The sequence below is a fragment of the Falco peregrinus genome, chromosome 3 (assembly GCF_023634155.1).
Source record: "Falco peregrinus isolate bFalPer1 chromosome 3, bFalPer1.pri, whole genome shotgun sequence".
NCBI lineage: Eukaryota > Metazoa > Chordata > Aves > Falconiformes > Falconidae > Falco > Falco peregrinus.
In genome coordinates, this window is record NC_073723.1 from 97,493,940 (window position 1) to 97,521,435 (window position 27,496).

General features: G+C 41.2%; 1 protein-coding gene across 6 annotated transcripts; it reads right to left on the reverse strand.

Moving 5' to 3' along the window:
- Nucleotides 1–74: 74 nt before the first annotated feature.
- TBC1D7 (TBC1 domain family member 7) lies at nucleotides 75–26,737 on the reverse strand. Of its 6 annotated transcripts, none has more exons than XR_008746227.1 (10): nucleotides 26,627–26,737; nucleotides 24,630–24,805; nucleotides 24,044–24,164; nucleotides 23,241–23,321; nucleotides 19,392–19,579; nucleotides 16,972–17,109; nucleotides 15,097–15,242; nucleotides 8,293–8,422; nucleotides 329–1,952; nucleotides 75–170 (listed from the first exon to the last, which is right to left on the reverse strand). XR_008746227.1 is itself a non-coding variant. In XM_055798203.1 (10 exons), the coding sequence occupies exons 3-9, from the start codon at nucleotides 24,153–24,155 to the stop codon at nucleotides 1,833–1,835; spliced, it is 915 nt and encodes a 304-aa protein (XP_055654178.1). In that variant the 5' UTR covers nucleotides 24,156–24,164; nucleotides 24,630–24,805; nucleotides 26,627–26,737; the 3' UTR covers nucleotides 894–1,180; nucleotides 1,824–1,832. The 6 variants fall into 6 exon arrangements, 4 of the variants coding, with proteins under 4 accessions (XP_055654178.1, XP_055654177.1, XP_055654180.1 ...); XR_008746228.1 differs by lacking the exon at nucleotides 75–170 and having other exon boundaries at nucleotides 329–424; nucleotides 1,023–1,952; XM_055798203.1 differs by lacking the exon at nucleotides 75–170 and having other exon boundaries at nucleotides 894–1,180; nucleotides 1,824–1,952.
- Nucleotides 26,738–27,496: the final 759 nt, after the last annotated feature.

Genomic DNA, 27,496 nt, shown 5'->3' on the forward strand with positions numbered 1-27,496 from the left:
CATCCTCAGTTTGCACACCCACCTCTGGCCATCCATGGGGAGTTGCAAGCAGGCTGGGGAACAGCTAGTCTTTTTTTTTTTTTTTTTTTTTTTTTTATTATTCTCTCTTCTTGAGTATTTGTCATCTCATCTGTGAAAGCCATCTCTATCACAGCAAAGCAGCTGCGAATCTGTTGGAGGTGAGAAGAAAAGACAGTAACAGTCATGATTTCCCCTCTTTCAACCTGGATTATGTGTAGGATGATGGCATTCCTGCTAACGTTGCAGTTAACACTGGTCATCCTCATGCACATTAGGAGGAGATTAATAGCAGTAACAAAGAAATTACCTCAGGTTTAGAGAATGGAAAAATGGAAAAATCAACGCAGAACGAAAATCGCTATTCCAATCATCCATCTCCAGGGCTGATAATAGAGATAATATTCTAGAGTCAAGGAAGAAAAACATTTTGGATTGAATCCTGATGGGTTATTCATACTTAAAACGTGCAAGTATTGTGACACATTCTACAGCCTATGGGAAGATGAAGTGGAAACTGGGAGACTGGGGAGGTGGCGAGGATTAGAAAAGCGATTCCAAAATGTCTAGACAAGAGTTTCAATTGTTTTGAAAGAAGCGACGGCGAGGAAACGTGGTGGTGCCATCACATCGCCCGCCTGCCCTCACCAGCAGTGTGTACAGGGACCAGGCGAGGTGTTTATGACCAGCAGGGAAGGTCACCCTGGGGCTTTCCCCCACCCTGCACCCTGCTGCTTAGGGACTTGCAAGCCAAAGAAGTTTCAGGCAGCAGGTTTGCTGGGACGGGGCTCAGGCCAGCTTTTGCCTCTAGACAATTCCTAGTGCGCACTCTAGACAGTATCAGAAGAGAAGGAAGGGGGTGGTGGGGGAAAATATAATAGACTTTTAACTAATTTATGTTAACTGAAACAATTTAGTGAGCCTATTACACAAATAGATTTCAGCCTAATACTTAAATGTAACCACAGCACTTTGTCATCACTGCAGCTAGTCACCAAACTCACCCGCCATTATTTCTACAGTGCCGTCTGTGCAGTGGAAACGCTATAAACCAACAGGGAGGGAGCACTTCCAACATGCCCAGGGAAAGCTTGCACTCCTCAAAATAGACGGCGGAGACGTAAACCCATAGTTAGATGTGAACGGGGGCTCCCTAACGTGCCTGCAAATAAAATCATTTTGTATAAACAGCCATGGGAGATGACTAGGCTAAAAAAAAATCAGGAAAGTAAAAGGGGACAAATTATTTTTCCCAGGTGTTCAGTCTGCTCGAGCTTGGAACACCTTCTGTAAACAAAGAGGAGGTGACGGGCACATTACCTGCGTTCCCATGTGTCCCAGTTACTCCTACACCAGTTGCATTTTCCAGTTGATATCCAAGTGTATGTATATAGTTTGTCTTTGTATAGGAGTGAGTGTGGTGGCTGTCAATCATGTGCTCTTCCAGTATTGTAATTTAACAGATTATGGCTGTATGAAAATGATGTAAATAACTAGAAAAAAATTAAACTGGATCTATGTCCTAGGTTTTGTACATACTGAAACTGCATGGTATTTAAATTATTGTTTGTCTCTGATGTATGCAGTTTCTTAAAAAAATTCATTTAAAAAAAAAAAAAAAAGCATTCCTGTGCCCGTGTACTTTATCACCCTCTGTCCCAGTGACTGACGGCGTAATGAACGGATGCAGCCAAGGATCCCATCCCTCCTGTTGCCAGCCAGGCTCAGCACTGCAGCCCGGCACTGCCGTGACACGGTGCATGCCCACACCTCAGCAGGGAGCAAAGCAGGAGAGCAAGACTTACCCGAGCAGATCAATGGGACGTTGTACCAGCTGCGCCACCAGCACCGTCTTTGTGAGCTGGTTTAGCCAAGGTGTGCCAGGGAAGATGGCTGGTACCCCAGCTGCTGAAGTGGTACCCAACACCAGGCTCCTAAAGAACAACAGTGTGCACTAGACAGACATCCACTAACAGCCAAAACCCACCGCTCGCCACAGAGCTCACACCCTGCCAAGCACCTGCTGCCAGAGCCAACGTGCAGCATTTGCCAGCTCTGCTCTCCTGTCCCCATTCCTAAGTCTCTATCCAATGTGCAACACCCCGTGGTTAGAGAAAAACGCCTCTGAGCAGCACCAGCACATGCTGTCGCTGTTCAGCAGAGGAGCCAAACCTGCACATCTGGCTACTTTCATACCGCCTTTTCATCTTTTCTTTTTTCCCCCCTTTCGTTTCCCTGAGCAGCTTCCGTGGCTGCACAGCATTTCAGGTTGTGACAAGCTGCAGCCTCTGCGTATTGAAAAGGGGAGGAAAAACCTTCTTCACAAGAGTAAGTACGTGCCTTCAAACAGTCTCACAAGCCTTCTGCAGGAAGTACCTCAGGTAACAGCTCTGCTTCGGCTGTTTAGTTTTCCTAAGTGACGCTGCAAAACTTCTGACCCCAAAGAGACAACTGGCACCCAGCATCCTCACTGTAACTGGCAGGTGGGAGCAGCTCCCCACCCCCCAACGCACACAGCATCTTCAATTACACACAAATAAAAGGTCCATATACTTTCACTGACCAAAATTCTGCTCCTTTCCATTGCTGATACAGAGACACAACATCATCAAAACTCTGGTACTGGGCTTTTTTGTTTGTTTCCATTGAGGTAAGTTTTCACTGACCTACTTACAATCCTCGTTTGTGCCTCTGTGTGTGTGTATATTTCCATTCTGACAGCCACCAAGTCTATAGCTAGCAGTTAAGTTTGGATAAATGAAGTTAAAAACCCAATAAATCCTCGTTTTTGACTAACGAGCCTCTTCCCCCACAACTAGCTATGGCTTCCATAACAGCATCATATAGTGGTTTAATTACATGCAGTAATTTATGCTTTAGGAGGAAAAATGGTGGTGAGGATACATCATACAGGGATTGTGAGAGCACAGCCCAATCTCTTGCATGAACACTTCTACACAAAGGCTGTGTTTTTATGTTTTAACGGAAACATTTCATAAAACCGATCTAAGGAAAAAGACATGTGTGTCTTCAGTAAAGTCCATGTAATTACTAGCAATCAAATTGCAATCTAATGCCATCTTTAGGCAGGAAATAGAGGAGGGCTGGGGGGTGTGGGGGGAGTGTGGAAATCAACACTTCATTAAACAGGCAGCCCCTTGTGACCAGCTCAGCAACAGCATTTGTGCTACCTGTACCAGCTCCTCCAAACTGCCTCACAGAAAAGGAGAGGCGCCGCATAGGACCAACTGGCAGCCAGGCGTACCCCGCAGTTGCTCTCTTGCAATGCTGTTATACCTGTTCATGGGACATAAAATAGAACAATCTACATTTTAACATCTGTTTGATGAGTATCCTAAGTTTTACATACATGGATACATTTACAGGGAGAGGTAGGAGACAGGCCTCCCTGTTCGGCAACCGGTTTATAATGTCAAAGCTAGATCCACACTCCACGCGCACATGTGCCCAGGAGTTGATCTTCAGTCCAAAACAAAGGCTGCTAGGCATCTAAATTTTGGGGAGAAGGAAAAGGGAAACATGCTGAGCCCACTCAGCAAATCCAGCAAAGGCACTGGAAGGCCCACGCTGCCAGACACGAGCCCAGCAGCGCACGCACTCACAAGTGCACATGCAGCCAGGTATGGGGACAGATTGCTTTGCCATCACCTTCCTCACCTCCATTTCTCCCCTTCACCTCTCGGATCAAGGTTCCCAGGCAACCGAGCCCTAAAACAACAGTGTGGCCATGCCCTGGTCACACCATCAAGCTGGTCTGGATGGCACAAAGCAGCCACCCTACTCCCAAGCAGAGTGAATTGACAGCTTCTGGTGTACGGACCCAACCAGCATCCTTTAAAAAGCAGCCGCCAGGGCATGACACAGACGATGCACCACCCGCCTACACCCACGCCAGCAACACTGCTTACAAATTGTACCAAACTGCTTACAAAATTCTTCCCTCAGTGGCAGAATGAATGGAAGCTTGGCTTTTCAGGAAATTTGTGCTGTTTGGATAGGAGCTCTGGTGTTCAGAATGACATCATCTTCAACTGAAGTTGCCCCACATGTCCCATGGGGTGATTAAAGTTGATCTATTCACAGAAACCTCCCCTGTATCGCTGTTACTTTGAATTATTGTATTTCAGCCACTTTTGTCCCCGTACTCCCCTGCTTTTCTTTCCATACTCTCAGGCCCCTTACTATACTAGAGTTCAAACCACGCATTTTTCAAGCATCATCCTCCAACATCTGCCATTACTCTTCTTATCTGGAGTTTCCATCACATTTGGACATCAGCTGGAAAAGAACTGGTGCACGCAACACGGGACAGCACAGACATGTGGCATTGCTCTAAACCTCTCTGGAGAGTACTGCTCGAGGGAAGAACTGGACCAAATTAAGCTTATTTTTCTTGTTTGCAAAGCCCATGAAGATACTTGGCAGGGGGAGGCTTGGGGGCAGGAGCTTTCACTCTCCAAGTGAATGCTTTAGTGTTATTTCTATTGTCTCTCGGGGGGGGGAGATTATGAAAACCCAAAAAAAACATAAACCACTCTTAGTAGCTAGCTCTATATGAACAAGCAAGCCTGCAGCAAGCAGGTACACAGCCAGTCAAGAATAATATAAAGACTAATATCTCATTTTCAAGCTTCTCAGGAAAAATAACCAGCAGATGACTTGCTACCATACTCCTCTGGAATGACACAGAGGTAACAAATCGCAGAGGTCACCCCTTCCCTGCATTACTTAGCCAGGGATTTCAGCTGGAGGCTCAATGACGTGCAACTTCAAAACAATCTGTGTAGGAAATTTAAAGGCATCTTGCCTCCATCTCACCCTGATTGTCACACGCTGACGACAGCGAAAGCTTGCATTTTGCTGCTCTGCTCTCTTGGGAAGTGGGTCTGTGAGCTAAAGTGTTATGTTCAGCTGAGCAGACATCACCAAAAATTAATGAGTGTAAGTTAGGCAGATTCATACTTTCAGTCTTCTGGGAATTCAGTAAGTTTTCTGCATAAACTGTATCCCTCGTAAATCCACAGTGAAAGCTTGGAAATGGATCCATCAAGATACACAGAAAGATCTCTTACAAGATCGGTGAAGGAAGCATGGAGTTCAACCACTGTCTATTCCCCAGAGGCCTCCCATCCTTCGGGGTAGCCCAGAATAAATAATGCACTCCATTAAAGAAACACTCTGGTTCTTTGTACATGAAACCAAAAAAACTGCCTATGAACTTCAGCTAACACTGAAGTGCAGCAGCATTTGAGGATCCAGCCCACAGATGCTGAAATGTTTAAATAAAAGTGCTGTTGCTCATGTGGAAACATGAAGATTTTTACAAAGAGGGTGATTGAGCACCGGCCCAGGTTGCCCAGAGAGGCTGTGAAGTCTCCCTCTTTGGAGACATTTCAAAGCCACATGGACACGGTCCTGTGCAACCAGCTCCAGGCAGCCCTGCTTGAGCAGGGGGTGGGCCCAGGTGACCCCCAGAGGTCCCCATCAACCTCAACCCTTCCGTGAGTCTGGGAAAGTAGATCTCTGTCTCTCTTCTGCACAACTCCAGGGCCCACCTATTGATGGAGAAAGGCTTCTTTAAATTAAAAACTAAACAAAAGCAAAAAAGAACAAAACCCAAATAAACATTTGGAGCCTTCAATCAAATAGTGATTGGAGGAACGCTCAATGGTAAGTCTGGAAGCAAAAACACTAACTGGCACTTCAAACCTTGACTCAGCACATCTGTCTCTACAGAATATGAGTTATCGATTCCCTTTGAGGACTGAAAGCGCTTAAGACTTTTAGTGTTATCACTGTTTGTTGGGGTTTTTTTTAACAACAAAGTAATCTGTCATGTAAAGGCCTGAATAATGCATATGTGACTGCAGTGTTTTTGTGAATAAGCTGTGCAGCCTGAGGGGAAAATGTTCAAAGGGGTCACCTCTCAGACTGTACCTCTGGCCGTTATTTGAAAAAATTGTGCACAGCATGTTACAGAATGCAGTGCTGCGAGTCACAGAATGTCTGTGCTCTCTCCTACCCACGCTGCCCAGCTCTCACGCCTGTGCTAGGAAAACAAGCTCCTCTCTGAACTGAAAGGATTACACTCCAGTGCAGGCGCGGCAATGGCTTCCAAAGGAGACACAACCCGGCGTTTTTCTGAACTGGGCAAACCCGAGGCATTTCAGGAACACTAACGGCAGCATCTCAGAATCCAGCACAGACAATCCACCCAGGTTTTCAGAAGTAACCTGAACTGAGCCCCAAGCTAGTGTGTTGGAAGGTAAATCTGACCTAGTTTAAAACAAAAGTAACGTTTCTAAAGCATTTAAAGTCTGAGTGCAAGCTAAACACATTCTTTCAAGCGTGATGAGCATACTTGGCACTTGGCATACTAAGCATCAATTCGAGTCAAATAACAGCTAAGCAACACGTTTATATACAATTCCCTGGTTTATGCAAGGTGTAGGAATAGAATTTTACACTTTTACAAGAAAAAGATTAGTTCTCCAACAAACCTCTATCTATGGCTGATCACTCTACTTTTACTTACATCATGAATTATATTTCTGTATTAAATTTATTTTGAAATCTAAACCAAACAAGAATCCAATTACAACAACCCTGAGCCAAGCATTCAGAGGCGTTGTTTATTACTGGCCTGTAATTATGAATTATATTGACTTGGCCCACTGAGTTACGTTTTTGGGTAAGACAGATCCACCTTTCTACAGCATCTTCCACAAAGAACAAAGAAGGAGGTACAGCCATAGAGAGCTGTCTGACAGATAAAAATAATGTGTTTTAAGACACTTGGGAAACATATGTCACCCTGGTCACTGTGATGTCCTGTACCTCAAGCCTGTGATGCCTCTTCCTGAAAATTTACAGTATTAATAGGAGTACATCTACATTTCTTGCAAAGGCTTGCTTGTTCACCAAAGAGCTCCAGCAGACTAACATTTAGAAAATTCACCTTAAAACCACCTCCAAGTAGTAACCAGTTATATCAAGAATAAGATGGCATACAAAAACATTTTTCAATTACAAGTAAGTCTATTTACCCTGCTGCAAGAGTTAGATTCACTTCCCCAAAAGCCAGCAAGCTCACTCTACTCTCAATACTGTTGCTGGCTGGCCAAGAAACACTCTGGACATGATTACACCACCACTAGGTATCTTCATTCCATCTGTATTTATTGAAAAATATTTACATATCCATCACTATGCTATTAGCTGCTTTAATAGCATCTTTACACAGAAGAGATAATTAAGAACATCACACTAGGATGAGGAAAGAGTAGTAAAATGCCTTTTCAAATGTCCTTTTTTTTTTTTCCCCCCAAGCTGTCAAAAGCGAAGAAAGTTCTCAGACTGAGTGTGCTGGAGTCCCACAGTGTGTGCGCCACAGATCAACAGCTTTGCTGACAATAGCATCAGTGTTATCTTGAGGAATCTACAAAAGAGCAGGGCAAGATGCCTTGTCAGAGCACTTTGTTTTGTTTAAAATAAAGATTTTAAATTTCCAGTTCAGATACTCTCTTTATAGAAAAGAAAACAAAACTAGAATCCCATCTCCCTGCCCTACAATCCCACCATCCCTCAGTCCGACACAGACCATATTACTGCCAGGCTGACAAAGGCTTTTATTTATGGAACAGTTAAGATGACTGCCCAGGCATCTCAACACTTCACACATCCCTAACCCGACATCAGGCAGAAATCATCCCGGCCATCCAGGACCACAAAAGGCACCTAGTTTAACTAACCTAGGTTGTACTGGGATCCTACAACCCTGCTGCGATGCTCGTTACTATTCATACAAGAAAAGTTCAGGGTCAGGTTCATAACCCCAACCTTATATCAACAGAAAACATACCTGGAGGCTATAGATTCACACTCAGGCAAAGAGCAAAAAAAGGTGCCAGAAACCAACCCTCTAAGGAGCTTCCAGAAAAATTCAGCTAACCTCATCTGCAGTTACTTTCACAGAAGAACCCTTGAGTACCACAAGGAATAGTGTCAAATCTGTACAAACATAGATAACACATTCCCCAAAGCCTAAAAATCATTTCATTCTATGAAAACGTCACCTCCTGATAGAAAAAACTATTATTCTTGTCCCTGCACATTCTCTCTTCACCTTGGTACTACTATTCTCAGTAAGTAATGTAATAGTATCTTACGGTATGTTTGCAACAGGCAAATGACTAAGGCTGAAACACTTCTATAAACCATAAGAGGTAATGCGAAGCACAATAGAATACTTACATTTTCCAAAAACTGTGTGATCTTTTCTGCAGTATTCAGTGCTATTATCTTCATTTTAAAGGTTAATAATATCTCCACAGCAACAAAAACGAGAATCTTGCAGGACCCACTGATCACTTTGTCCCAAACTCTAAAAAAAAAAAGAAAAAGAAAAGGAAACTGTAAACATTACTGTAGTGCTTATCTGCTCATTTATCTGCTAGAACAGCCTTCACACGATCACCTTTTTTTTCCAGATTATTTTCCTGAGTAACAGAAATGTACCGAATTATTCAGGTCAAGGTAAATAAAAGACATTATGAACTCCTAAATCTGTACAGAGCAAGGTGACGGTAAGCAGTAATGCATTGATATGGTGTATTCTTTTTTAGAAATTGAACTGTTTACAAGGTCAAACACAACAAGCAAATCTTTTTCTAACAGCCTGAACTGTAACAACTAACCTACAGTGTATGATAAAGGTGAGAATTTTTCCTAGTACAGAAAAGGAAACAAACTTTATTAGGCATGTCTAATAAAGACACTCTCCAAATGGTTAAGTAGCTGAAAATTCAAAAGGATATTAAAACTCCTACATGTCAAGAAGCTACATATTCCAGGTCATTGCTGTTATGAGATACAAATATGATATATCAGCAGGATGTAATCCATGATGTGTAAATTAGGCACAAGGAAAAACTATTAAACGTCTTTCAACCCATCCCACTGTGCACAGACCCTCGCAGAATTACCCAAGCATGAAACTGTACCTGGGCCTCACATTTTTAACAAAACCTGAAGGCCAGGCCTCCAAAGGCTGCAAGTACTTTAACAACAGAACTCTGATGAATATTAAATGCTTGTCACTATTACACACAGTGCTTATTTTTCACACTGGGACTCTGGTCAATTCTTTGTCAGTTTCTTAACCTTCTATTCACATAACTCTTTTGACACTGTTTTCACAACCCCTCCATTCATCAAAAAACACAGACTAGAATTCAACTTACAATGAAAAAATGAGGAAAAGAATATATAAAATCTCCATGACTATTCTTAAAAAAGAAGGAAACAAAAACCTCGCATGGACAGATGGGAAAAAAGGCACTGCCAAATTCTTTCCCCTGTGTAATTTAGTTTTAATTCCCTGCCTTGCTATGATTAAAAAATTAATAGAATTCCCATATGGGCAGGAATAATAAGTAATCCAAGACGAAAATCTTACTGCTTGCTTTGTGGTTCAAGCACCCCAGGTCAAGTGATCACTGTAATTACTACACTGATGTTGAAGTCAGGTCTAGAAGCTTTAAGCAAGGCTATGCAAAAACTGAGATCACACTCTGCTTCCACACTGTACAGGTCATCCCTGTTCATTTATAATGCTTTTTTCCTTCACAAACCTATCTGTTTAGAACGCAAGAACAGCTCCCCATGTGTCTCATGGGCATCAGAACTGTAATTATGTGTGACAAGATACCAAAAGTATCAGACCTGAAAAACAGGAAAGAATTTTTAAAGTTCCTATTAAAGCTCATGTTAATTTGGAAGCAAATTTAGTAATCCAAACGTAAAATACCCAGTCTTCTTTCATCATTATACTTCCAAGTCTCCTGACTGTAGTTTCCATAATTAAAGTACAGTAGGTTCCATTTCACGCTCAGAAAACACTCTAATGTTTTCCTGCATTATTTAGACTGATTCCAGAACAAATGTTTTAACAATGGCAAAACAGATCAGTATCTAAATCAACAGTGTCTACCACGTTTTGGAAGAGGATGGATCCAGCATCCAGCAAAGTGGATGAGATGTCAGCACTAACCAGCTGTGCCTCCTGCAGTATTTTTCCCCTTAACATTTCCAGCTATTGTTACTCTCAACGCAACTCCACCAGCAACAGGGGAATGACTGTGTGACACAGCAATAAACAGACCAGCACTCAGCACCTTGCCTATACCAGTTGAGCCAGGAACAGCAACACGAAACCGTGTCAGAAAGGCATTTACGCAGAATAGAAAAAAACCCACAGCAGTTTCAAGGGAATATGTACCTTGATGATTCTGCTCTAATATAGCAGCCTTTACACACTGTGTATCTATTGATGATAACATATGTATTCTACTTTCATTTTTTAAGTAACAGCAAACACTGAAGATCAAGTATACTGTCACAACATCGCAGCTTTTTACCTGGTTTTTGATACTCCTAGAGATGGGAAAAGTACAACAGAAATGTCACGCAACTCTGCCTACCTACAGCCCTACTCAGGAATGCTGAAAAAGATTGAAAAAGAAAGTATACACTAAATCCATTCTGGGTTTTCTAATTACCATCCTCTGTATTCAATTAAACACAGGAGCACTCTTACAGCTGTTTCTTGAACAGTGAAGCAGTAACAACAACCACAAGGAAAAATAAAAAGAAACAGGAAGCTATGAAGGTAAAGAGCATGCCAGGATTATGCAAATTAAGTCATTTACTTTTCACTGAGCTTTTTCAGTAGACAAGATGCAGCTTACTCTGTGTGCACCTATGTGTGAAGGCATGGCATTCTCAAGGCAGTTTCTGAGGTTCCTCAGCCACTACAGTGCTGCAGTACACAAAAAGCATCACAGCATTGCTGTTCTCTTTCCTTCTGAAATGTTATCATTAATCTCACAGCTTATCTCTCCAAGCTGCAGGGTAAACACGCTCAACTTTATTCCCTGGTTCTGGTTTTCCAGTCCTCCAGGCCAGAGATACATCAAGAGAACCAGTGCTTGCTGCTCTTGTCTGCACTTCTGGGTGTCCTTCCAGTGGTAACTGGGCATGGATGGCCGTGACAAGGCTCGCAGAAATCTCATCCTGACATCACATCGGGATCTTGTGCTCATCTCTTTCCAGAGCTGGGAAGCAGCAAAATTACTTAGGCAAAGGCAAACCAAGTGAAGTTTCTCTATAGTAGTAACCCACATGCACATTCTTATGCCCTCTCACTCCACAGTAAATTGAAGGCCTTCTTCATATTTCTGTTGTTTCTACTAACAAATTACTTGTATTTTTAAGACTAGCGTAGTTTATGCAGGACACTGAGATCACAGATGTAAAATTATAGAAGCCATACACTAATACACAAGGTAGTGCCAGTTTGAAAGGTAGCCATAAGATTTCAGGAGAACTACGAACACTTTGTCCTCAACAAGTTCCCAGAGGCTAACAACCTAACGCCACCCCATCAGCTATTGCATTCCTGCTAAAGCAAGTCTTCACTGCACAATACGTTGGTCATGGGCATGATACATGACTGGCAACATTAGGCCATAAAAAAATGCCTGGCTTATTCACAGTTATATTTGCAAAGCTGTGCTACTTCTGTTGTGGCTGGATCACCTGGGGTGACAGTGCTGGAATAAACTGGCAGCCAAAGTGCCATTTTGCCCGTAGAGCTGAATCCACAAAGGGGACACCAAGTTTCAAGAGCAGGGCTCTCCAGCTGGGTCGCACAGCACCCGGTGGCACACAAAGCCCTGAGGGCACAGTGCCTTTGAGGCAGACTGTCTGCTCCCCTCTTTTACCAACCTGGCACCTTTAAGAAGCCAGTTAAGAAGCCTGTTACATACTATGTCAAGTGTATTAGAGCAAGCAAAGGCACTGCATAAGCTCAAAGGAAAAGTTTCTACATGAAACCTGTCCATACACATTTTCCAAGCCCATTTAAACTGATGCATAAATGTTACGTATGGTATAACTAAAAGCGTGCTATAAAACTGTATTGATACTGAATAACAACGCCGTCAGGAGTAAAGCTGGTATTATGCAACTTCATGTCATCATTACTGGATAAAATTCCTGCATAACATACAGAAATCTTTTACACCTTAGAGAAAAAAAGAAAACCATGAAATTTAGATTTAGCTGCCTGGCAGAGAAGACTGCAATTTATAGAAAGCAAACAACCTCTCTAAGAAATACAGTGCTAAATCCTAAGTTAAACTAAATCACAAAAGACTGAGCTCTGATCATCTCTCACTTGACAAAAATGTAAGTAAAACTCACAGAAGAATTGGAGACTTGTTTTCAATTCTCAGCAGTTCCAACACAGCCATTTGGATACATTTCAGATAAGCATTCAAGCTTCTAGATTCTAATCCAAACTGAATCTCCAAGCATTAATTAAGTTCATCTGTCACATGCTACACATGAAGTATGTTATTTCCTCAGCAAATGAAGCCATTCTGATTACAACTGAATAATTTAGAAACCTAAACTGGCAAGAAAAAGTGCACTTTTATCATGTTCCCACAAGAACTGTTGGGAAAAGGGATTGCCATGCCATCAGAAGTACCAACACCGAAATTTCGTTTTACTCCAGTGATTCAAAAAGCCAGTTTTGACCTTTTCCACGGAGGAAAGAAAAGTATTTAAAAAAATTCAGATCGTTGAAATATTCTATTTAAGTAAGGTAAAACATTATATGAGAATGCTGAACAGTACACTAGATAAAATATTTTACATAAATGAACTGATTCAAAATGGTAGAAGTTTGAAACTAAAGATCCTGACAAGAAGAAATATTAAATCAAAATTCTTCATCTAGATTTTTTCTTTTGCACTATCAAAATGACACAGCTCCATAAAACGTTCAATTTTCAACAGAAATTAAAATAAAACACCTGAACGTTCCAGCAGCAAAACTGCTTTGATGCATATTCCTCTTTCAGGTCTAGTTCTCAGCCACAAGACCTAGTAGCAAAATTAAATCACATAAGCTGTAAATAAAAATATCTCCTAGAAGACATGCAAAGAGGTTCCAAATGCAGTAATTTGCAAAGGCTATTTCAGATCACAGAAGCCTACAGGAAAAAAAAGGCCTGAAGAGACTGGCAAGTCCCAGGTAGAGCAGTCACTTTTCCTGACAGTAGTTTAAGTCGTAAAGCATCAAGTCTCATACAGAAAACGCACAATGAAACAAGGTCAGTCATTACCTACTGGAAGTAAATCTATAAAAGCAAATGTGAAATACAGATGCAGGCAAACCATATGCGTTCAATTGCTTTTAAGGATTATAACAAACATTTTTTACATGCTTACATAGTGCCGGTAGCCATAAAAATAGTAAAAGCTTTTAAGCACCACATCACGCACAGAGGTGACTATTTTGGAGCCTTAGAGGTGCTTAACAAGAAGAACTTGCCATCTGACAATTACCGCGCTGCACACGGCATAACACCTAAAGGTTTACTAACAAATCCTTCAGGTTTGCTTCAAAAAACTTTGTCTCAGACATACTCCTTGCCAGCTGTAAAACTTACAGAACCTCAACGACCATGGTACAACAAGACTAGAAAGCATGATTTCTAATCTTAGACCTTGGTCCCTAAAACCCCCTTATTTTCCTAAGGGCAGAGAAAATATTTTTTACAACAGCTGTTTCCCACTTTCCTTCATGAAATGCTAAGTTCCAGATGAACAAGCAAGACTGCATTCACCGTTCAGATTATGATGAACTTTACGACCATAAAGCATTCTCTACAGAGTATTTCACACCACACTAGATTTCTATACTAGTCACTGAAGTCCTGCAGGTGCTGAAGTACAACTCCCTTTGAACCTCATTACTTCTCCAAGCTTCCAGGCAGCTGAAAATGAAACCATTGTTTCCTTTGTGCCACCTCCAGCTCTGCATTAACAAGAGTTGCTAATAGCTGAAAGGATCTGCTTCTCTACATCTAGCTTGAATTTTCTGCTTTCCAGGAGTTCTCAGAACTAAAATCATACAAGCTTCATTTCAAAAGCCCTTCAGTGAAGTGTCATGCACAAAATTTGCTCCTTATGTAAGCCAGACAATCTATTTATAACTGGAGAATCCTAATATAATGTGCTATTTCATTAACTTTGAAATACTCAACCTGCTCTAGTGCTTTTTAAAATAAACACTCTGTCATGATTTAACCCCAGCCAGCAACTAAGCGCCACACTCGCTCCCCCCTGCAGTGGGATGGGAGAAGAATTGGAAGGGTAACATGGGTTGAAATAACAACAGTTTAATAATTAAAAGGAAATAATAATAGGGGTTTTTAAATTCTAAGGAAAAGAGGGAAACAAAAATTAACAGAGAGGAAAATAAGACCCAAGAAAGACAAGTGATGCTAACAATAACGATTGCTCACCACCAACCGATCCCCAGCGAGTCCCTGAGCAGCAGCCCCCCTCCACCAACCTCCACCCACCCCAGAATACCCCTTTGGTCAGTTGGGGTCAGCTGTCCTACCCGTGTCCCCTCCCAACTTTTTCTGCAACCTCCTCAACGGTGGGGTGGTGGGAGGAGCAGAAAAGGCTTTGGCTTTGTAAGCACTGCTCAGCAGTAACTACAACTACAACACCCCTGCGTTGTCAACACTGTCTTCAGCACAAATCCAAAACATAGCCCCATACTAGCCACTATGAAGAAAATTAACTCTATCCCAGCCAAAACCAGCACACAATCCCAAAAATCTTCTTCGTCTAATGATAATACAGTATTATAATCACTCCCTAAGCAATGATTTTCATTAAAAAGCCTGAAAACTGACTACAATTCAGCTACCTATCACTAAGAGGGGATTCTGAGTTTTAAATCCTAGGAGGCATTAAGTGTCTACCAGCATCAGACGCTGTATTTAACTCCATTCTTTTTTAATTTCAATGCAAGACATGGTCACACAGACTTGCATCAGTAACAAGTGAAATCAAATCAAATTTTATCATTTTCAAGTCAACAATATACTCATAATCTTACAGATAAGTAAAGTCTTTGCCTGCTAAAATTACCATGTAATTACAAACAGAAAGCAAAAAAAGAGAACTTGCCTCTGTAAACTGGACTCAGGTAAACAGCCTGCAAAGCACTTTTTAAACCAGAGATCGTAAGGGAGTTTGCTCATTGCAGCACACGCTTTCAGATGCATCAGAAGTCTGTTATCTTCTATGTTCAAATACTGCTCCAGAATTTTTGGCTGAGGAAGGAATGAAAAAACTTTATATAACTCACATCAAAGTACCTTTCATAGTTAACACACACTGTAAGACAAGAAATGTCTTAAAAATTCAATTGGTATAAAATAACATGTTAAAATAATGAACTTGCATTGTTTTAATGAAAAACATGTTTCAAAATACAAGTATTGCTGATTTTTGCAATTAGCTAATTAAGTACTTAACTAAACAACCAACCTCAGGTTCCTTAAATTGCTGACTACTAGCAGAACTTCAAAAATATGCAGTATTCCCTAATGCAAGGAGGCGTTTGAGAGCTTAAGGCAAGGCAGAGATTAAATGTGCACTAATTACTGCTACCTTCATAAGTAAAATTGAGTTTCATTCACTTCAAACCTAATCGCCTTAGTACACACAAAAAAATATCTACACACAATGCAACAAAACCCAGAAAATCAATTCTGAAAGTAAATCCCTGTGCAACATATTAAAAGTTGGACATTGATTTCTTGTTTAAAAATCCAAGGTATTTAAAAGTATAAACACATGCATAATTATCCACAAAAATGTGGATAATTCTCATTTTGTTTAAATTCTAATTTAACACAATATGCATTTTCATAAATTCAGGTGCACCTTTATGCTTTTTGTCATAATTAGGTAAACAGCTTAGCTTCAGCTGTCAAAGGGAGAAAACGCTTCCTTTGGCCATATTCTAACATCCAAGAGTCTTGGTACAATGTTCATATTACAACAAAAACTCTGGGAAGGAGACACTTGGCACTGTGCAGTGAGAGCACGTACTTGCTTTAAAAATGCTCCTCTGTCCTTTGAAAGGAATTACAGAAAATGGCATAGCTGAATGTATCACCTCCAGCAACAGCAGGTAGTTTTAAAAAGTATTTCTGGGCTCCAAAATAACAACAAAGGACATGCATAATTTTCTGCAATGAATTTTCATCCAGTGATTGCTTGTGCACAGGTACTCCGATACTTTTATCAGTGGCTATTGTTAACTGAAAGTTTCTTATCTGTTAAGGCTATTTGAAGTACTATAAAAATTGCAAAAGCTTTTGTAAGTATGCATTTTCTTTACAATCAAATTTTAATTTTATAAACCAGTAAGACAGAAGTTCAAAATTAATATTCCAAGAGAGAATTTAAATGATCAGTGCCAAAAGAACTCGACTCCACTTTTTATTATAACTTAATTTGCAACATACTGTTTTTCTGAAGATGTAGTACCCTGCTCCATTTATAAAGGAAAACAATTGTGCTTTGTCTGTCATCCAATGAGCAGCATATAGATGCCTGAGATGCAGCCTTAAGTAGCAGCACACATACATCAAGATGTTCTTAACTTTGTGACATTTAATTGTTCAAAATAAAGAAAATTCTTAAGCAACCGATTAGTGAGAAACATAATTAAACTAGACACAATGTGAGCTTAAGATAACCTAAAAAGAAAATAAGATGCAATTAATTGAAAACTACCACATAGCAAACAAAATTTCTAATGTTATGTTAGAAAAAAGTGTCCTACAGGACAGCACGATTACAACACAAAAAGCACTCGCCCCGTTTTCTCAAAACTGTTGGTGGAACACAATCCAAGGGTGTCACCTGTGTTGTCTCCACATACTCCAGCGCTCCAGTTGTCTCCATATACTAAATGCTTTCCATGACTGGCCCTCCTCACCATAAAAAAAAAAAAAAAAAAAAAAAAAAAAAGGTAGTGTTTTTCCTTACCAGTTGTTGTAATGAATCTTTGTGTTTGCTGTTCAGCTGATTCACAAAGCAACTGACAAGCCAATAGCATTCTATAGGATCTTCCACCATTTCCTCCATTGCTTTAGCTATAGCAAGAAACACTTCATCTTCAGGTTCCTGGAAAACAAAGCCAAAAATAGCGACCTACACGGAAGTACTGGACTACTTGATTTAAATTATTCTTATATTTCTTTTACCCGCTATTTGAAAGAACAAACTGGAATCAAGGTACACAAAGAGCTGTTCTGACATTCATAAATAAAACACCGGGCAGTAGCTGCATTATGGTGACAGATACTTATTAAAGCAGAACGAGTAAGACTTGTCTTGCTTTTAAAACCAGAACATAAAACAGGAGTTGGGAATATCTCTGATTCAAAGTTCTCGAATGACATATTACATTCTAACACGGTAGTGACGATCCTAGTTTATACCCCACGTTTTTACATTGCACAGCAGCAGAACTTTACACCCTGTTCCTTGCTAAAGTCCAAACAGTCCCCTCAAACACCTTTGTCGTGGATGTTAGTTACTGAAAAAAATAATGCAGCCATGAGCTGTAGCCTACCTTCAAATTACAGAAGATCATTTGGTTTGAGATAAACATCTTCCTAGAGACAAGTAAGTATCTTTTCCAGGTGGTGAGTCTCTTATTCCCCACAACACGTGACCAAAAGCATATGACGCGCACACCATCATCTTTTCTCCTGAGGATATACTCTCCTAACCTAAGTGTCAGCATGGCTAAACCACAGTTAGTGGTATGAATGCACATGGGGTAGATAAACCAGCTAGACCTCACGCCACAGCTGGCTCAGAAAGTGTCTAAACTGGGAAGATGCACAAGGAAAGGTTCTGTATTTGCCCTGTTTAAGTATTGCCTTACACAGGCAATAGTGACTACACCAAGGGCAGAGTAACAAGCCAGATACACATACCCACCCGTCTGATCTACTGTAACCATTAGTAGCAGAAAGCTATAGTATCACAGATTACAACTCATGCAAAATGTGTGGACAGCCTAAATACTACTGGGCTATGCCTCTGCCACACAACTACTGCAATACACGCATATCTCTACTTAAACTCTCTGCTTTCAGATGCACAAAAGATGTAGCAGACTTCTGTGATTTGTGACTCAAACATTTCAAAATATTTAGACCAATCCCACATCATCTGCCTCCACAATAAAACATCTGCATTACTATCAAGCAGTAACCTCCTATAAGTTTAAGGGGACAGTTACTGCACTGAAAGTAGGCTGACATAATGAGAACAACTGCTTTCTGCAGCAGAAGAAACATTAAGTTGCAGGACTAATAACCGTGGATCTGCTGAACGCCCTCTCCGTGAAACCCTGCCACAGCACTGAGAGCAGCTAGCGCTCTGGGATGCACTGACAAAACACTTGCTCAGAAAGTAACACTGCTCTAGAAGGGATGAATTTTCAGCCCACTGGGTGACATGCCAAGATCAAGGAAATTTCTCTATGGGAAACTCGCAGGGTTGGGTGGCCACATTTCTAGGCAACAGTAAGGGCTCAAAAACACTCTCTCCTCCGACAAGGAAATGCTGTATATAATCCTCCTGTCCAAAATGTTACTGACATTTCCACATTAACCTTTTTTTGATTTTTAAGTTCTTATGACAAATTTTATTATTACAGATGAAAAATAACAAAGTAAGCTGGGCTAGAGTGAACATGGGCAAATTAACATGAAATACATGATAAAATCCACTTCAGAAAGTCCCATGGCTCCTTTCATCACCTCCTCTTTCTAAGGCTTATACCTAAGATCCACACATTGTTTTTATCATCACCCTATAGACTTTATCATCAAAACACAGACTCATTTACCCATATGTGAGTACACTGTGAACTGCAGAGTACACGCATTACCTGACAGAAGCCTTGATCAGTTCAGCCTAACAGAAAAAAAAAGAGGCCAGTACAATTAAAGTCCAGATTTAAAAAAACAAAGAATTTAAATACATGATGTAATTTGCAATAAATCGCTGCTTCTACTGGCTCTGAATTATCCTTGTTCCAGGACATTTAGGAATCTGTGAGCACCGATAAGATTATGTCATTTTCATTTCAGTGCTATGAAGAATGTGAAGTGGACTAGAGTACAAAAGGCTTGAAGCCTAGCAGGCAAAATACACAGAATAGATTTTAGGGCATAAAATCTTACATAAGCACTTAGGGGAAGAAAAAAAGGAAAAGCACTTTGATTAAAATCCCCTATTTTATACCAGCACTTCTCTGTCTCCCATTCACCTTACTTTGCCTGTCTGCGTGCATTTGTGCAGCTACTTGCAGTTCAGTTTCTCTCAGGTTTATAGTTTGAAGTTAAATAAGATATTGTATTTAAAAGACTGTTAAAATGACAACTGACCAATGGAAAAGCCAAGTTTCGAGGCAATTTTCCTGATTCCAGTTGATGTATGCGGAGGAAAACATCTACCTGTGGGGTAGAATCATTAATAAAACGAATTACACGAAGAGCATGGTGTATATCCCAGTACTGCTCCTTCCGGTACTTCATCACCAAAGCGTGAGATTCATGGTGAGGAGGAATAATTCCTAAAACAAAATTTAAAAAGCGAAACAGAAAAAAAAAAAAAAAAAAGATAAACAACTGTAAAGAGAAACATCAGAGCATTCAAACTCCCTTCCTAAGACACCTGCCTAAATTCAGCTTCTACAACTCCAGCCTACAGAAATGTAGGACCTGGCATGGAAGTTTGTTTATAAGCACAGTAAAAAAACACAGGGAGAAAATTCTACAAAACTGGAAATCAACGGACCAACAAAGCACTTCAGCATTGTATTTATAAAAATAAATTGTATACGTTAACTGAGCATAGGCAAAATCTACCCCTAGACTATTGTTTCTCAAGCTGTTCTACAAGGTTTTAAGCAAATGTATGCGAACTCTTGTATATCGCACCAGTGTGCTGGTAAGAAATGTCATCGCTGAGACAGATGACAAATAATGTAATCGGTTTATTCTCCATCTCCAACACAACTTCTTTATTTTTAAATTCTGAATCTTTATTATTCCTTGTTTATACATACCTGTAGTTTTTAACACAGTAGTAGTTGCATATTTGTGCCCAGCTTCCATTTTTTTAAATCAAAATGGATGCAGAATGATTTTTATATACATTAGCCATTCGCATTCTCAAATTCTACACTTTGTCTGAGATGACCAGAGAATACATACATGCACTTAACTAATGCAGATACTCTACATTCCAGTATTATTTACTGTTATATCTCTGCCAGAAAATTCTTTACTCACTGTATCATAGATTAATCCTCTCTAAAACAACATTCCGAAGTAATATCAATCACATAGGATGAACCACTTACAGATTAAAACTTAAGAATACCACCCAAATGCTTTGCAAGGTAAAGTTTTTTATTTTCTTCACACAACACTAATATTTTTCCTAGTTTCCTAGGAGGAAAAATGAAAAAGGAGAAAAAAAAAGTATCTAAGTAGAGAGGCAGAGAAATTAAATGTTTTCCATCTCCAAAAGAGATGCTCAGCATTTCACTTAATCCTTCCCCTCACTCAAGACTCAATCTTGCCATGCACTGATATTCATAACAGAACTGTCATAGGCTTCAACAGAAATAAATCTTACACACACCAAGGCAAAAAAAATGCCACTTCTATATCACTAGCAGAGCAGGATTTTTCCCATTGTAGAAACCCATAAGAACAAAGTATTCTTCAAAAATCAGTTCTGGAACAAGCTACCTGCTGCTTTTATCTTCCATTTAAAGAAAAAAATATTCCTGCCAAGGGTTAAACTACAAAATGGCTGAGTTTTAATAACAAGCACATCAGACAGCAAATTATCTTTTATTTTCCAGCTGCAAACCTGTCTGTGTTGCAAAAGCTGGGACAGAGCAAGACATGTTTCACGTTGTACAAAACCAGAGCCAACATCATGACATACATACTGCCAACTGCTTTCCTCAAATACAGAAGACAACCTTTGGCAGATAGAAAAGCAGCTTAAACACCACAGGGATGTCTACAAACCTTCCTTAGTCGTACCTGAACAGCAAGTTAACAGAGACATCGCTGATACACCACGTAACCTGGGAGAGCACTGAGCCCTGCTATGTGTCTGAGATAATTTTGCTGACAGGATAGAATCCCTTCTGTTAAACTATGAACATTATTTAGAGTAAATGTAGCACTTCCCACCAGAACCAGTCTGGGCTGTTGTTTCAATCATTTAAGGAGAGAGATTTTGCACTGCCCTTCTGAATACAAGCTCTGAGCGGTAACACTGAGATGCAGTGAAAGAAAAGTCCTTGTACCTCGGTTCACCCAAAGAGCACACATGACAGCACGCGTACTTGAAATAAATCACTCTGGGTTTAAAATACAAAATCCTTTTAAGAAATCAATATAATTTTCCATACAGTTAACTCAGAAGGCATTTTGTGTTATTATATGATTCACAAATTATCCTATCTAAAACAAAGATAGACCACTGGTTCTGCAGTGAGCTACAAGTTTGCCAAGAGACTGTATTTTGCTATTATACTTGTGGCTGAAGGACTTTACACTGAGTCACTACTTGTCCAAACCTCCTACACTATATTTCCTACTACTAATATTTTAAAAGTATGCTGACTACTTCACTAGGGCCCAGGGTACAAGAATCCTTTTCATCCTAAAATTAGTATTCTAACGGCAGATGCTTTTATCAAGTATAATTACTGTGTTAGGTCAATGATCAATGCCAAGAACTCCAAGTTTTATAATTAGATCTTGCAACTTCTGCTCACTATTTATTTACTACCTCTCCCTAAAAAAGGCTTATAAATCCAAATAATCAGGAATGTGAAGCCACAATTTTTAAACTGTAGAAAACTGGAGGGGGGGGGGGGGGGGGGGGGGTGAAGAAGAAAAAAATTAAAAGGTTGTTCAAAAATTAGCTAAAGCTTTCTAAAACATTATTTCAGACTCCGGGCACTGCAGTGGAACATAAGAGACCAAGAAGGGAAACAGAAGACATTAACATTGTTAAGATCCCAGCACAGCCTAAGATAAACATCTTCAACTAGAGAAAAAATGGTTTGTAAAATACTTATTCTGAGGCAGGAGTCACCAATCTTCCTGACTCTGAATCACATGCCAAAATCTTAATATAAGAGATACACATGGGATCTATACCACATATTCCATAGAGCCAAAGGGCAAAGAAGTAGTAAGACAGTTCACAGACAGCAAGAGACAGCAGCTTCCAAGCCAATCTGCAGACTGATGCTGCTGGTCTCTCCCTGATGAAACATTTCAGGATATTGGCACCCTTCCTGCCAGCACAACCCTGGTAATACAAGACTGAGCACAGGAGCCACAGTCAAGCTTTTCAACCAACAGTATGATACGTAAATCACCTTTCTGTTCCAGAGATTCAGTCAATGTACCTTCACACTCAGTCTGGCAGTGTTTCTCTACGTGCAGCAACTCTGAGGGAAATTCTCCAGGTACTTTGTAAGGGTCAGAACTCCTGGACCTTCCACAACCCCTCCTGTCTCCAAGTGACATGACCTTGCACCTAGTAAACCCAACACACTTGACCAGATACTGCAAAGTCCTCCGTAGTTTTGAATTAGTAATCTGACTAATGCACTCAAGGAAAACAGAATCTATTCATGGGGGTTTTATGAATTCTGGGGATACCGTAATTTGTCTCTGGTCTCGTAACTTCTTCAGTGGCAAATAAAATTTAAAGCTAGGAGCAGAACCAGAAGAAACTAAGATTTTGTAGAACACAAAGCTTCTTTTTAGAAAAAACAACCATTCCGTACCTTGTCCAGTTTTTTTTAAGTTTAACCACAGCTTTACATCAACTTAACTGTCTCTTCTTTTAGGAAAAGAACTGAATATCTTACCAGATATCAGTGGCTCATTATAAGCCACCTTTCAAATCCACTTTGTAACACTATCCAAATAAATTTATGAAGTACAGAAACACATTCTTCTAGGTACACTTCAGCTAAAGTTCTCAAAAGCTATGCATGGAATATTATTTTATTATTGCTATTGTGCACCCTAGGTGGATACAAAAATAGGCTAAATATGTATCAGTAGGCATGGTAGTACAGAATAATCCATGCCATTAATTCTCTAAAGAAAAAAAAAGAAACACCAAAGAAAAAAATTCACTTTCCTACATGCTCATTTCTAGAGGATCACAGATGTAATTCATACCTAAAAGGACTTTCCACACCAGTATACGATACATAGATGGAAGAGGAAACCTCTGACTAAATGTGCAGAGCTTCTCAATATCTGTAGAAGAATAAAGAGGGGAAAAACCAGGTAAATTTAAATATTATTATAAATAGGTTTTGAGTCTCTGATCTATCCAGCTACAACAAATCCTTAGCTGCAGACAGCAATCCCCATTTACATCACGTATTATCAACAAACACTTTCAACACTTCAATGGAGAATAGAACGTTCCCTACGAACTTCAACAATTTTGAAAAACAGGTATGTTAGCTTGATTTACAATAAAACTACCCTACGTTTCACCAGGAAGAAACTGTACCTTTTTTATAGACATTCTGTAAATCATTTTGCTATGTCAAAACTTTGTTGAAGGGATAAATAACATTTCTCTTTCTGTTCTGTTGGAAATGTGGCACTCCTCGGGGACCAGCAGCAATAACATCATCATCATTGTTTTGAGGTTAGATGGAATTAACAGCATGAGACAATGTATTTTCAGATTAAAATTGCTTTCATTAAAAATCTTTTAGTTGCTTAGGCACAGAGAATGAGAGATAAAAAAAAAAAAGAAACAAGCAATGACACAAATCTTTAACAGTTTTAAAAATCAGATTTTCAGATCGTTAAAACTCAAAAGACTGCCAGTAATAACTGAGAGATTAATGGTAAAAGATGCAGAGCTTACATGAGTACTAAGCACTGCAGATAAATATTTTCTATTATTCCCTCCCCAGCCCCAAATCACCAAAGTAATAGAGGAAACAGCAAAATCAACTTGCCCAGACGGTCATCTTTTAACAGAATTTCCAGTGATTTCTTTTCTTCAACTCCACGAAACCCCACTTTTTCATAATATACTGAGCGGAAGTTTCTCTGAGAGTCGTCAGCCATGATTGATTCCTTTTGGAGAAACAGTAATTCCACTTACGATTTACAAGAATACATTCCTACTGGGTTAAGGTCAATTATTTTTGTACACTGATAAAATCTGACTGCCTGCGTCTCTATAGTATTAATAAACCCTAAAGAATATGCAGATCTTCCCAGATCTTCCAAGATTTTTTCGTCATATGCTAACACCAACGATCATAAACATAACTGAATCTAAGTAAGGTCTAAAGATATCCGGTTTCCAAACAAAACACAGGGATTTTTGAAAATTTTCTATTCCTGTAGTAAATTATATTACTTTTCAAAACGTAAAAAAAAAAAACCGCTGGAGAGATACAGTCTTTTATGTGGCATCATGTACTTCAAAAACAATATAAAAAATACAGTTAAGAAGTGACAAAATTCTGGCTGCAGAAACCCTATTCAAGTACAACTGTTACCCAGGTAAGTAAAATCATCAGGTTTCATACTCACCAGACAAGGTAACCAGAAGCAAGAACAAACCAACGTTGGCCTCAGTAGCACAGAGGGGACGGTATAAGAATAAGGCTAGGTACGTAGGGTTGTTCTGAAGTTGCAGATTTGATTTAAACATTCAGGTTGTTATCAGGTGCTGTAACAGCCAGGGTCTTGAGCTTGTTATTCCAGTACTAAAAAGAAATAATTGTCTCATCCCTATACTGCAAATAATGGTAAACTGCAGTGAGTACTCTTGTGTTTTGTAACAAATGTAACTGACATTTCAATTCAGTTCAACCTTCTAAATACCAATTCCCCCTCCTCTCCTGGCTTGCAAATATGAGAAAGTTCAGTTTTGTTAAAACAATCTTAACTTTTACACCCAGTGAGAGCAGCCAAATGTGCAGAAAAATAACTTGTTTAAAGTGAGGAGCAATGGGTGCCTGATGCATTGAAAAGCTTTTCTAGTCAAATTCTTCTTTTCCTTGCTGACCCAAAATACCCATCAGGAGCAAAGCATTTGCAGATATAAACAAAGGCAGATATAAAAGCATCTGCAGATATAAACAAGACAGTTTTGCAAAGAATGCACATATTTAAACTTGTATATCCACTAGGCCTATTTGCATTTCAAATTAAGTCCCTTTTTAGTGCTTTGTAGGATCAGGGCCAAAGATCAGGCAGAAAATGATAAAGCAGCAAAGGACCAAATTAATGCTTCCTGAGATAGGTCAAATACTATCTCAAAACCAGAGAAAAAACATTTATATTACTTGCAAGTCATTCCAGTTGTGCACTATCTTTATGAAAATGACTGTGACATTCACGTACTGTGCATTTAAGGGTCCAGTGATCAGTGTTTACTACTTACATTGCAGCCACGTCTAGAAGCAAACTTACGATGCTACAGATGCACAACTACATTTAAAATATCTGACATTTTTAAAAACTGAATTTAGTATGTGCTACTTAGAAAATATTTAGTCCAGACTACGTGAAGAAAGCTGACAGCAGAGTCACAGATCAGGAACAATAAATATAATTTGAAAAATAACACCAAGATCTCTATGAAAAAAAATGCTATTTTAATAATTTTAAACTATCACTATACCAGCAGTACATTTTATTTAGTCAGTGGAAAAAAATAAGAAATACTGTTTCCTCCTTCTCTCCAAAATCAGGATACGTATTTTCATATTAGGCAAACAACCGGTGTTCCCAATCTTTACACGCATCATTAATAAACTGAAAGAAGGAAGGGGGGAAATAGATCCCTTGGGGGAAAATAGATCCCGGGCCAGCTCACTGGCAGTGTTCTGTACAAAAAGAATACAATTAAATCATCCTGCCTTCAAAGATTCAAAGATAAAAGGCATTTTCAGCCTTACTAGCACTTTTCATTATATTATTACATTTCACACCAGGTGAGCTTAACAACAGCAAGGCAATGTAAATATTTAGTAGGGAGCCAGAGGTGATGGCAAGCCCCTTCTGCCCTGCACAGGCCCAGCCCAACTGCAGGCCACGCCCCGCCCGGCAGTAGCCCCGGCAGGCCCGGCGGTAGCCCCCCGCGGTAGCCCTGGCCTCCCCGCCCCGGCCGGCACAGGGGCCCCTACGCCGTTCCGGGCCTTGGCGGTACCGCACCGGGTCTCTGTCACACTTCCACAGGAAAACACGGCTGCATTAGGCACAGGACCGTGTGTCCCGTCCCCCCCGAACATCGAGCGGCAAGCAGCCGGCCACCCCTCTGCTCGCCCCCCCCTCCTGCGGGCCAGGCGGGGCAGAGGCAGGGCACCCCTCACACAGCCCCGCCGCCCCCGCCACCGGAGCCCCGCGGGATGGGCTGAAGGACTGAGAGGACCAGCGGGGCAAGGGGCCGTGCCACCGCCACCCCGAGAGCTAGGGCCCTGCGGAAGGGCGGGGGCTCGGGAAAGGGGACGAGAGCGGGGCCGGTATCAGCCCCCCCCCCCGCCTGCAGCACCGCGACCCCCCCCGCCCCCCGCAGCACCTACTGCAGGCGGGCGCGGCCCGTCAGACGCGGCCCTACGGCGCGGGCTCGGGCGCGTGCGCAGGCCCCGCCCCGGCGCCGGGCGACCCTGTGGCACTGCCGGGGGGCGGGGCTTCTGGCGAGCGGTCGGGCCGCGCGCGCAACGGGCGGGGCGGGCGCGAGGGAGCGGTGCCGTCCCTCTCACAGCAGGGGCGCGCGCTGGGGGCTGGCCCGCCGCCCCGGTGGCCCATCCGCCCCGGTGCCCGCCCCGGTCCCCCACCCGGCCCGGTGCTTCACTCGCCCGGTGCCCCGCCCGCCCCGGTCGCTCTCCCTCTCACCCCTCACGCCAAGCCGCCCCCCCGCCTTGCTCATCGCAGCGTTTCGTGGGGCAGCGGCGGGTGCGCTGGGCGCTGCGGGGAGGCGGCAGGTCTCTGTACAGCTGGCTGGAGCTGACGCCAGAGCTCGGGGCGCTTGGGCAGAACGGGCCGGGCCCGGTATGGAATTACGCAGAGCAGTGATCCAGAAAGCACGGTGCTGTGCAAGGCCCGCCGATGACGCTTGATAGTAAGGGAATAACTCTCCCTTAACGCTGAGGCCATGAGGAACAGCAAAGCATGGAATTACAGGCTCACTTAGGTTGGAAAAGACCTTTGAGATCATCAAGTCCAACCATTAACCCAGCGCTGCCAAGTCCACCGATAAACCCTGTCCCTAGGCACCACATTACGCACCACATTAGGTGCTTTGTAAACACCTCCAGGGCAGGTGATTCCACCACCTCCCTGGCAGCCTGTTCCAGAGCTCGACCACCCTTTCTGTGAAGAAATTTTTCCTGATACCCAATCTAAGCCTCCCCTGGCACAACCCGAGGCCATGCCTGCACCGTATTATTTAC